This window comes from Ornithorhynchus anatinus, chromosome 8, assembly GCF_004115215.2.
Source record: "Ornithorhynchus anatinus isolate Pmale09 chromosome 8, mOrnAna1.pri.v4, whole genome shotgun sequence".
Lineage (NCBI taxonomy): Eukaryota > Metazoa > Chordata > Mammalia > Monotremata > Ornithorhynchidae > Ornithorhynchus > Ornithorhynchus anatinus.
Genome location: NC_041735.1, coordinates 45513920 through 45526553, shown reverse-complemented (window position 1 = coordinate 45526553; position 12634 = coordinate 45513920). Strand labels below are relative to the sequence as shown.

General features: G+C 39.9%; 1 protein-coding gene across 11 annotated transcripts in view; it reads right to left on the bottom strand.

Annotated features, from left to right (window-relative positions):
* Positions 1 to 1421: 1421 nt before the first annotated feature.
* UBE2E1 (ubiquitin conjugating enzyme E2 E1) overlaps positions 1422 to 12634 on the bottom strand; it is a 77940-nt gene continuing 66727 nt past the window's right edge. For all 11 annotated transcript variants that reach the window (XM_039912909.1, XM_029071120.2, XM_039912910.1 and 8 more), the window contains 3 exons: positions 9183 to 9315; positions 3711 to 3858; positions 1422 to 2272 (listed from right to left, as the gene is read on the bottom strand). In XM_039912909.1, coding sequence (XP_039768843.1) covers positions 2175 to 2272; positions 3711 to 3858; positions 9183 to 9315 — 379 coding nt within the window. In that variant the 3' untranslated portion in view covers positions 1422 to 2174. The remainder of the gene's footprint in view (positions 2273 to 3710; positions 3859 to 9182; positions 9316 to 12634) is intronic.

Genomic DNA, 12634 nt, shown 5'->3' with positions numbered 1-12634 from the left:
CTCAAAAAAAAAATCATTCTTTGTTTTTGAAACAATTCGGTTTATGAACCAGGCTAACATGCTGTCCAGTCTACCTGTAAGTGCATGGGTTTACAGGGGTTAAAAATGAAGTTTCCACTGCCCTAAGCAGAATACAGCCTCTTTGAGGTTGGGATTGCAGCCCCAAATTCAGCAGCCAATCTCTGGTGTCAGGAATGGGGGAAAGAGCACCTCTCTCTGCTCCAGCTTCCGGCTTCGGACTGTTACCCCAGCCGAGAATGCTGCTTGTAGACGGAGTAGGCTGTTCTATTTGAAAATGGTACAGGAAAGGTGATGGGATGATGGGAACTGGCCCAAGGGAGTCTTAACCTTCTTCCATCCACCTGATAAAAGTTTGAGAGCATACTTAAACAAGGGGCTACTTGAAGAGGGTATTGGGCCCACACTGCAAAAGCAATAGGTTACGATACTTGACTCACCCCTTGTAAAGTGTTTACTATACTGGACTGTTCTGAAGGTCTACTTAGGTTTTGACTTTCACCTCTGCCATCCGATCACCAAAAAAGCAGTCTTTCCAGAATGGCAATTCATTTGAACAAATGACTAAACATTAAAATCTCCTTGACCTACCCCAAACCCACCAGGCTTATTGCTTGGTCTAGTTCAGAGCAACTTAGGGAGGCCTAAAATTAGGTCAGTGAAAGGCATTTGTGGGTGAAAAGACTAGTATTTCACTCATTGTTCCCTTCAAGATATTCTTGTGAGAGATCTGAGACCAAGCTCTTTCTATAAAAACTGAACAAAATACTGTAATTAAGGCAAATAACATGTGCCCTGGGTTCTTTTCATTTGAAAGTTAGTAGCTACTGTAAATACTAACCAGAAAGATTTATCTGTGACAAGGGCTACAGTTAGAAAGTCTCCTAAAACTTATTTATATACTCTTAGTTTAGAAGGCAATCCTCTCCACTTATCTATTTCCTTTTCCCACTCATCTTTTTGAATCTCTTGGGTGTAGACCACACACCATTTTCAGGCTCTGTGCTTAACCTGTCCAAAGAAATTCAAATTAATAAACATTTAACCACTGAAACGGTACTTGGCTAAGCGTTGCTTTAAAACGGAATGTCTCAGAATTCACCTTCAAATCAGGAACTGTGAATTTAGAATCTGTAAAAATGAAGTGCATATGGGTTAAGGTGTAAAACTGAACTATCAGCATATGAGGATTATGAGCCAAAAAACCTCTTAAAACTGACCTAGGCAAAATAATTTAAATGAACCAATATTTTAAAATCTCTTTTCCCTTCTGCTTTTACATCTGGATTGTTTAATCCACAAATTCAAGTACATTGTTTACAATTTACTTCCAGGTCATTCCATTATTAACACATCCATCAAAATGTAAAGAAGCTGACAAAAAAACATTTCAGACAAAGGAAGTCAAGGTATACATACATATCAGGGTTCTTTTTAATATTCTTTTATTAGCACAGTAACAAATGCAGACTTAAGTAGCCCACAACATATAACCAATCCACTGAGTGACTCCTATTCCACGCCTTACAGTTAAACAGCTTAAGGTATTTCACTACAGGTCTCCATAAATCCTGATTAAAACCTTTAATCTTTTCACAATAGAGTAGATTGGCATATAAAATAAAATACATTAGCTACTTCTCATTTCCTATACGGTGCCATATCAACTTGTCCATATTATATATGAGATGACTGTCTCTAAAAAAAAAAAAAGGAATTGTTAAATACCAACACGCCCTCCCAAGGGAGAAAAAAAAAAATCCCAACATCTTTTTACAAAAAACGTGTATGTAGTCTTGGAAGGACTTTACATAAATGCCAACATATGTACCTGTACAAAATTAAGCTGTTTTAATCTTACATACTGCAAGCAATTGAACTCAAATGTCTAAGTGTACATTCTTTTCTGTACTATTTGAGCTAATATCGCAGAACTAATGACTGTCTTAAAAGATGCTATTACCAAGTCTAACTGTTTACTGTAGCAAGATACCTTAAGTTACAACAACACAATCTTAGGAAATAAAAGACTGAATAAAATCTGTTATAGAAATACCCTACTCTTTTACCAGCTCCCACCCTCCCCCCACCCCTTCAAAATCATAAGCAGCTCTTTCCATCACAGACAAATAATGTAAGAGTTGGTAAAAACCAATTTATGTAGCATATCTTTTGGTCCACTGTCTCGCCATTCGGTCATGTTCTGCTCTGTTGGTCATATACTGAGTGGCAATACTTCCAACCAGGGGATCAGCTGAAAGAAAAAAGGGAAAGTTGTTATTTTCTGGGGGAGGTAGGAAGGAGCAATGACAAAATCCTAAAGTTTTGCATGCGAATTATCCTAAGACAAATTTGCTAATAATAATAATAATAATGTTGGTATTTGTTAAGCGCTTACTATGTGCAGAGCACTCTAAGCGCTGGGGTAGATAAAGGCTAATCAGGTTGTCCCACATGAGGCTCACAGTCTTCATCCCCATTTTACAGATGAAGGAACTGAGGCACAGAGAAGTAAAGTGACTTGCCCACAGTCACAAAGCTGACAGGTGGGAGAGCTGGGATTCAAACCCAAGACCTCTGGCTCCCAAGCTTGTGCTCTTTTCCCTGAGCCATGCTGCTTCTCTAATCAATTCTTTTTTTTCTGGCACTCTTTGGGTGTCCATCCCCTTGATTCTATTTATCGTGATTATGTTGTCTTGTTTTTGTCCGTCTGTCTCCCCCCGATTAGACTGTAAGCCCGTCATTGGGCAGAGACCGTCTCTATCTGTTGCTGAATTATACATTCCAAGCGTTTAGTACAGTGCTCTGCACATAGTAAGCACTCAATAAATACCACCGAATGAATAACATCTATATGACTAAATCTGCAGACTACATTCAACACAATGTTTCTTTCCACAGAGTCATAACTGACGCTTGCATGAAGGCAATTTAGAAGCCACAGTTATCCGTGTGGGTTCGATTTGGCTAGGTCCCTCCTATCTACTTCCCAACCTAGTCCTCTGGCTTTCTCTTGCTTCTTTCCCTTTCCCATTTACTCTTGTTCCCTCTGAACCTAGGAACCCTTACAGGATTTCTATAATTCTCTCAAGGACGTGTGTGCGCACATGCTTTCCGATCAATTTGAGACTAGATTTGATTTAATGCTTTTCCTTTCATAGATGCATTACACTTCTCTGAATTAAAATGAACAATCTTATAACTTCACTGAAATTACAACTCATGCCAAAAAGGAGCATTTGATTTCATTTTGTTCTGTTGTCTGTCTCTCCCTTCTAGACTCCGTGAGTTCATTGCTGGGGAGGGAGTGTCTATCTTTTGCCAAACTGTACTTTCCAAGTGCTTAGTACAGTGCTCTGCACACAGTAAGTGCTCAATAAATACGACTGAATGAATGAATTTGTCAACACAGTAACTCTGTGCACACCTAACATTCTCAAAACAGCATCATTATCCTTAAGGCATGTTATATCAGCTTCCCAACAACTTAGTTTGACTTTTCTTGAACAGCCAGGGCATTACTCAATAGATTCAGAGAAAAAAGTATTATTAGAAAATTAATAATAAAGGTTTACTGTGCACTACACATATGAAAAATGTTTTTAATTAGAAATCAGAAAAATATTTGCTAGCGTTCTTAGTTTTGGTCACTTAACAACATGTAATCATCAAAAAGACAGCATAAACATTACCAGGGTTGCAGTCTGTGAGAAGTGAGCAGATGGAGAGAAGAACTTTGGAAATGGTGAGTGCTGGACTCCAGTTGTCTTTCAGAATGTCCAGGCAGATCACTCCTTGGCTGTTAATGTTACAGTGATAGATTCTTGTCCGAAATGTAACCTAGAAAAACATTACAGTGCAGTCATACAAAAATTATTTTTTAATCACGCCCATGACTGGGAGAGCCCCTGCAGAAAAATGGATTTCTGATACAGGCCAGGTAATCCAGAAACAAATGGTATTTCATTCATTTCAACCTTTGTGACAGTTTAATTTGCTATAATGAGAAAAGAGTTAAAAAATCGTATAAAGCTCTGTTCCTTATTAATGAGACCTGCTATCAAAACATTAAGACAGGGTGGAAACTTTATTTTTGCAGATTTACAAATTAGTGAATGACTTTACAGACTAAGTGACAACTAGTAAGACTAAAATGGAAAAATGGAGTAGTGGAACTTCAACCTTAAAAGGGCAAGTTGATTCACATTTCCAAAGCTATTTTCATGTTACTAGTATGTGTATTTTTCCCATCCTAAAACCCACTCCAGCCGGTGTATGACTCGTACCCTGTCCTCTTGTGTCAGGCAGGAGCATTACACTACTTTAAAGCGGATTTTTTGATGACTACATTTCAAAAGGCTCACAGTGCAGAGTTTGTCAGTAAATTGTAAAATGAAAGAACATTTAATAAAAACTTAGCAAAGAGGGGAAATTATTAATGTCACACTACTTTCTGAAAACCTGAATATATATTGTTGTAAAACAAAACCAAAAAACCCCCCACCTTTTTTTACAATTTAAAATCCAAGGATGGGTAATATATTTAAGACCAGAAGAAACAGAGGTTTCAAAACCCACATGCCAGATTTACCCCTGCCTGTTATATGCTTTCTGAACACTAAGTTCAGAGTAAAGACCTGGTTAGAACCGTTACCCTTCTCTTATGCCCAACAGGCATATGGACAACTAAAAATTGAACTAATCTCAAAGTCCATGAGCTCTACATGTACTCTGTCAGCATGACGATAGGTAGTCTAAGGAATTTATAAGGGCTGGGCCTAGTCCTTCTAAGATGTACACTGCCTACTGTTGTAACTATCACAAAAAACACACCTTACTCAAAAAAGTCTGTTTTGACCCCAAAACTTCTGTTTTCCAAAAGAACAGTTCTATAAAATTTAAAATCCACAGGAATAATTCTAGGCTAACACATCAATGATGCTTGTGAAATATTTTCAAATACTAGTTAAGTAACCGTGCAATAGTTTCAAAGATTTCATAGAGGTCTTTTTTTATATTGCTATGTGGTAAGACCATAAAGGTACCTAGCTAGCTGGTTTTCTTCTCCGTAAGGTAGCAAGTTTTAATACAAGGAGATGCACGGGTTGTATTCAAAGGACTTAAACAGTGTTAGATTAATTCATTAATTCATCTGGCATATTTGATAATACTTGAGCCAAGTCTTTATAAATAAATAGTAGTGTCCAAGGTAATTTTCTAGCTAGCAAATACTCAATTTCCTACAAAGAGAAAGCTGCTCACCCATTTAAGGAAGAATGAACTAACTCTTCAGGTTCACCAGGGAACCATCTGGTAAATGATCTCTTCCAGCGATAACCAGGCCTAATAGTAACACTAATCATTAAAAAATTTGACAGTGACACCAAAGTGTTTGGAAAAGTCCCACCTGACTTTGTTAAATGCTGGTTCCTGAATTAATAAACAGCTTAATGAAAAAGTTACAACACTTAAAAGTTAGGAAGTTCAGCTCATATATCCAAGCTGTTTGTTGGAGGGCAGAAGGGGAGGATGTGGTTAGGTAGACTATAGGGTATCAAAGCACACACTGGGTCAAGTCAAGCTACTGATTTCACCTCGGTACAAAAGCATATAGCTTTTCTCTAATGCTACTCTTGGGAGCCACTAAGAATGTATAGTGTTAACAGTATAAAAGGGTTTGAAGAAAGAGGAAGCTGTCCCATGGTAGAGGAAGCTGTCCCATGGTATGCTGGTAAAAACACCATAACCAGATCCAGCAGCTTCTAGGTTTCTTAAAACTAGAATACTGGTAATTTCATACTTAGGGCAAGGACTTGAGGAGACTCTGCACCAACAAAATGGTATAAATATGTGGCATCATCTGCCTGCCTCCCACTCAGTCCTAGCCTGAACATATCACCCACTCTTCTACAGGGAGTAAACATTAGGGAGAGAGGCACGAGGTCAGGCACTTTAAATGCCCCACTATCCAAGATGCCTTAGAACAAAAAACTTTTTTCCCCAACAAAAATGTTCAGTCCCCATGAACTGTTCCTTGCCTAATCCCATGTTACAACCTCCCCATTATTCTATGCCCATTGCCAGTATTACACTTGACACTCTTCACTGATCACCTGTTGAAATACTGCTAGACCGATGGGCTTCCCTAGAAGTCACAGAGAGAAATACTAGAAGGACTCTAGTGGGGGTGGGAAGGGAAATAAGGTCACAGGAATGGAGCACTACTGGGAGATCAGAGTAATTTAAACAGTGCACTTACTGCCTAAGGTAGAAGGAAATGTTAAGTTGGGAGCAAGGGTAGGGTGTCAGAAACTTGCTCCATCTAATACAACAGTAACTTCAGTTAAGGGGAAGTCTCGGATAGCTGCACAAATATTGCTTTGTTATTTTTTCTAAAAATAATTTTTCTAAAAAAGAGTGCAGTCCATGTCTTTCCAGTCCTCAAGATCCTTCCCAATGGCTGCCCATCCACCTCCACATCAAACTCTTTACTGTTGGCTTTAAAGCACTCAATCAGCTCACCCCATCCTACCTCACATCACCAATCACCTACTACAGCCCAGCTTGCACACTTCTAATGCCAACCTTCTCAATGTACCTCAATCGTCTTTCTTGCCGCTGACACCTTTTTCAAGTCCTTGCCCTTGTCTGGAAATCTCTCTCCCTCCATATATGCTAGACCATCACTCTCCAGCTTCAAAACATTAAAGACACATCTATCTCCTCCAAGAGGACTTCTCCATTAAGCCCTCTTTTCCTCAACTCTCTCTCCCTTCTGCTTCATCTATGCACTTGGATCTGTGACCTCTGGATATTTGATATCTGCTCCACTCTCAACCCACAGCACTATATCTTTAAATCTATTTTTTCCATTGTTCTTGTCTGTCTGTCTCCCCCGATTAGACTGTAAGCCCGTCAAAGGGCAGGGACTGTCTCTGTTACCGATTTGTACATTCCAAGCGCTTAGTACCGTGCTCTGCACATAGTAAGTGCTCAATAAATACTATTGAATGAATGAATGTTATAAATTATTTAATATCATTCTCCCCCTATAGACTGTAAACTCGTTATGGGCAGCTCTGCCACTTGTCAGCTGTGTGACCGTGGGCAAGTCACTTAACTTCTCTGTGCCTCAGTTACCTCATCTGTCAAATGGGGGTGAAGACTGTGAGCCTCTCGTGGGACAACCTGATGACCCTGTATCTACCCCAGTGCTTAGAACAGTGTTCTGCACATAGTAAGCGCTTAACAAATACCAAACTTATGTCTGCCAACTCTACAGTATTGTACTCGCCCAAGTGCTTGGTACAGTGCTCTGCACATAGTAAGCACTCAATACATACCATTGGTTGATTCCAGCTCCCACTAGGGATTCTTTACAGCATCTCGGAAGCCAGAAGCACCAGGAGTTACAGGGCCCAGAAACTGTGGAATGTGGAGCAGCTGGCAGTGGGAAGGTCAGCTCCACCAAACAAGACACTCCCAAATGGCCAAGACTGAAGGATACTGCACAATCTCCTCCTATTAATTCCCTCAGAGACAGTATCAGGCAGTTTCCATGTAAAGCCACTACTGGAAAGAGTTCTAACTTGACACAAGGGTCAACCAAAGCCACTCTGGGGTTGCTTTAGAGGTCAGACACCTAGCACAATGACTGAACGGGGCTGCCCCTTTCTTTGAGTGGATGAGATTTCCATCACATTATGACAAGACCATCTCATTAATAAACCACATAGCACACACCCTTCTCATAGTCCATACGATAGAAAGTTACTAGCAAGAGCTTAAATTCATTTTCGGAGTCGGGGGAATGACAACTTTCAGTAAATCAGAGGAAAACAGTTGCCTTTAAATGGTAGAACAGGAAAACATTTGACACATGTTTTTCGGTTTTAACTCATCAATGTGTTAGGGCAGTCATTGGGTCGTTTCAATTTTGGGAGTAGGTGTGGCTTTGAGGAACACATAAAAGGAACCACAACGCAAGTATTCAAATGTATTCTGAGTTCACAGGGAATGAGGCACATAAAATCATGCAAGAATGGGGAGTTTTTACTCCACCTTGAAGAGGATACTCCCTCTCCGCCCCCTGCGATCGACAATTATTCAAGAAAGCAATCTAGGGAAAAAACTGTCATTTGAAAAATATTGCAAAGTAAAGGAACACAATGGCTATTACAATACAATCACAATGGCATAACATCTGTAGTAGAAATTAATCCAAATACTAAACAACTCATATGTGAGTCTTTTGTAGTTTAAAAAATGCTCAAGTGCTGTTGGGATTTATAAACTGGTACAGAAAACTCAGACGATTCCTACTACCGTCAGCACTTGCCACTTGAGGTTAACATTGCTGGGCTTCTCCGAATACTGAATTGCTCTTAGAACGCTGAGTAACAGATGCAGCCTAGACATTATGCTGTATCTGCAGGGAGTTTGCAGACGGAGACACCTCTCAAACGCTAATTCTCCCACTCAATTATCTAGAGTTTTATAACCTCCAGGCCACACAGACAATCACAATATGCCTAGCTACTCCACACTAGTGATGAATGAGGCAAAATGTTCATGAATTTGTGTCACGGGAACTACATTATTAGAAGTTCATAATCTCTCCTAAGCAATTCAAGCACTGACTTCAGTCTACAAAGGTCTATCGGTTGGGCCGTGGTTATGCCAGAAATCATTTTACTCTGTCCACAGACATACTCATCAGCAGGTTTACTTTATTAATAATGAAACAGCATGGTCTAGGGGAAAGAGCATGAGCCTGGAAGTCAAAGGTCCTGGGTTCTAATCTCAGATCTGTTTCTTGTCTGCCATGTGACCTTAATAAATGCTGCTGCTGAGGAAATTTAGGTATGAGCTAACCACACAAGCCTCAAAACTCTTCTCACTGCTGGGGAAAACCCTACGTGTTTATGAAAAGGGAGAAGGGTAACTTCATCCATCCTATGCTTGGGTAATGAATGGGGCACTGCCTATACTCAAGTGCAAACCCAGCTGCATAAGCCCCATTTCAAATGTGACCAAGAGGTCCACAAATGGGAAATGGTTTTGTTACTAAATCAAATAAAGTCAAGATCATTTAAAATGGAGATGGTGCTTTCTCATAAACCTGTGACATCTAAAAAGCTTCATATCTAAAAAAAAAGTCTTACCTTTGGAGGTTTAAAGGGATATTCTGGGGTAAATGTAATGTCAAGGAAGAAAACACCACCTTCATACACTGAGCCTGGGGGACCCAGAATAGTTGATCTCCATTCATAGATGTTATCACCTTTGGGACCAGCACTGTGAAAAAATAAAAATGGAAAGTTAAAGCTATTACGATGTTTGAAAATACAGTCTTTCATTCTTCTAGACATATGTGGTACTTTTATGGCACACATTAATAACAGCAGAATTATTTATGTACTTACTATGTGCTAAGCACCTCAGTAGATACGAGGTTCTAAGACTGGTCATAGTCCCTGCCCTACATTGGGATCACAATCTATTTTATCCCCATATTCAGGTGATGCAACTTACGAACAGAGCAGTTAAGTAACCTGTCTAAGATTACACAATAACTTGTTTCAACACTGGAGTCGAATGCTAAGATTCCACCTTTTGGATGATGAATAAGGTAAGCCAATAAAGGGGTTGAATGGGGTCAAAAAAGTAGCTGAAAACCCCAAGACACTTGGGAGTTAAGAGTTTATAAAGAAAAACACTTCTAGATTTATATCCAAGACTCTTTCTGTCCTGTTTTTATAGCTCCAAATTCATCTGAATAGTGATGCTATTTCTAGAATGAATATTGTTTTAAAAAAGAAAGAACTCCTGCCCTGCCCTCCCAAATCAACTTCTCCAGTCAAAACCTGTATGTCAAAATGTAAATGTTTGTGTACACTGCTATATATATACCCACAACCTGCCCCAGAGTCTGAGAAAGACTTGCTCATTCAGCAGTAAGTGAAGAAGAAAAAGTAATTTCAGTACGGTGAGAGTCCAAAATAATAACCTGAGCCTATATAGTTATAAAAAAATACCTTCTTTTAAAAGCAGGTATTTTCAGCTCATTTCTCAAAAGTTTCATTTTGGGCCTTTGACCCACAGCTCACGGACTCCCTCATTAGTTCAGAAGAATGAAGAAGGGAAGAGATCAGGTTTACAGCAACCTCTGAATGCAAATATCACACAGTAGTTAGTATCATCAGCTTCCTTCTATCTAAAATCCCTTTTGAAACATAGGCTAAGAACGCAAGTCATAGAAAAATGACAAGCCAAGGGACCACTGCCTTTAATAATATTAATAATAATAATGTTGGTATTTGTTAAACACTTACTATGTGTAAAGCACTGTTCTAAGCACTAGAGAGGATACAAGGTGGTCTCAGGTGGGGCTCACTGTCTTAATCCCCATTTTACAGATGAGGGAACTGAGGCCCAGAGAAGTTAAGTGACTTGCCTACAGTCACACAGCTGCCAAGTGGAAGAGCCAGGATTCAAACCCATGACCTCTGATTCCCAAGCCCGGGCTCTTTCCACTGAGCCAAATACCCCCAGGGTCTCACCCCCAACATTAAGGGGAAAAAAGATGCAGTTTGAATTAAAAACATGGGTGTTATAATAGGTAAAATCCAATTAATCACAGAATATGCATTTCATTACATATTTTTATCATCTTATCAGTCACCTGGACACACCACTGGAAACTTAATTGAATAATTAGTTATATTTAATTAAAATAAATTATAGAGTGCCTATTTGTGATTTCAGATTGCTTTGCATTCAAGTACAAACAAAAAAATTCCAGAAACATTTTTAGATTCTTACATCAACTCTCAAATCAGTAAAGGATTTAAAGAATAGGTTTTATAAGCATAAGTATGCTTGCCACAAAATGGAGAGGGATAAGGCAGAAAGCTTCAACCAGGATTCTATATCCCTAAATATTTTTCATTATTGGACATTCACTTCAAAATATATTGTCAACACAGGAATATATAGCCCAGAATTCTTCATTATATCCCTCCAACAAGGAAGAGGGCATCATTCAGAGAATCCTGCCTATTGGTGGAAGGAGAAGAGCATGAATATATATATAAGGCAATGGTGAACCTTGAAGCTAATGGTTAGGAGTTTTTGTTTTACGTGAGGAGAATGAGTTGTCAGTGGTGGTTTTCAAGGAGGGAAGTGGTATGTCCTGAATTGGATTTTAAGAAGATGAAGTCTGCCTAGGACAGACTGAAAGGAGTAAGTTTCGAAGCAAAAAAGTGAATACAGAAAATGTTATATAAATCTATGCAGAGAGTGATGAGGGCAAGAGTAGGTGCTTGCTGTAAGGGGCAAGTTTGTGAAAGACCACCCAGCAGAATTTAAAGACCAACAAATGTGAAAGTAAATGATAGAATGAGTCACAGATGACATCAAAATTGCAAGTTTCTGGGTGGATGATGGTGTTTCAACAGCAATGGGAAATTCAGGAAGACAAAGAACTCAGTTTTTGGCATAGATTTTTAAGGTTCTGGTGGGAGCAGGTCAATCATTCAAGGGTATTTACTGAGCACTTACTATATGCACAGCTTTTTACTAAACACCTGGGAGCGAACAATACAATAGAATTACCGGACACATCTCTGCCCATAATGAGCTTGCCGTCTAGAGGAGTCTGCATCCTCACTCCCCTAATGCCAGCCTTGCTCTTTGCTTTTCAATCTCTTCTATCTCACCACCAACCCCTTGTCCTTGCAAATCCCTCCTACTTCAAATCTAACAGTCCACCACTCTCCCCCCACATTTCAAAACTCTCCCTATCTCTTCCAAGAACCCTCTTCTGACTAAGCCCTTATTTCCAAAATCCACCCTCCCCTCTGCTTCAACTATGTTTGGCTATAATATACCCCTTAAGCACTTTGATACTCCCCACTGCCCCACAGGAGTTATGAAATAACCTTACATTCTACTCTCTCCTCCATCTCTAATTTATTTTAATGTCTGTGCCCCCTGTAGACTGTAAGCTCCGTGTGGGCGGAGATGGTGTCTACCGATTCTGTTGTATGATAATTTTTCAAGCACTTAGTACAGTGCGCTGCACCTAGTAAGCCCTCAATAAATATCACTGATGGATTGGTTAGTTGAGAATCATCCACCTAAAGGATAAGAAGAGGAGGGGACCCAGGAGTGACTCTTGCAAGACTAATAATAATAATGTTGATATTTGTTAAGCGCTTCCTATGTGCAGAGCACTGTTCTAAGCGCTGGGGGAGATACAGGGTAATCAGGTTGTCCCACGTGAGGCTCACAGTCTTAATCCCCATTTTACAGATGAGGGAACTGAGGCACAGAGAAGTTAAGTGACTTGCCCACAGTCACACAGCTGACAAGTGGCAGAGCCGGGAGTCGAACTCATGACCTCTGACTCCGAAGCCCAGGATCTTTTCCACTGAGCCACGCTGCTTCTCTACAGCTGAGGGGGAGAAAAGAGGACGGAGTGGTAAGTCAGAAATGTAGAATGGAAATCAGTACGGTGAGTGGGCCAGGAACAGGCCCAGGATGCTGAAGAGTTTGCCTACAATGGAGCAGGGGACCACAGGGCACAGAAACAGTGTTGTAAGTAGGGTAGAGG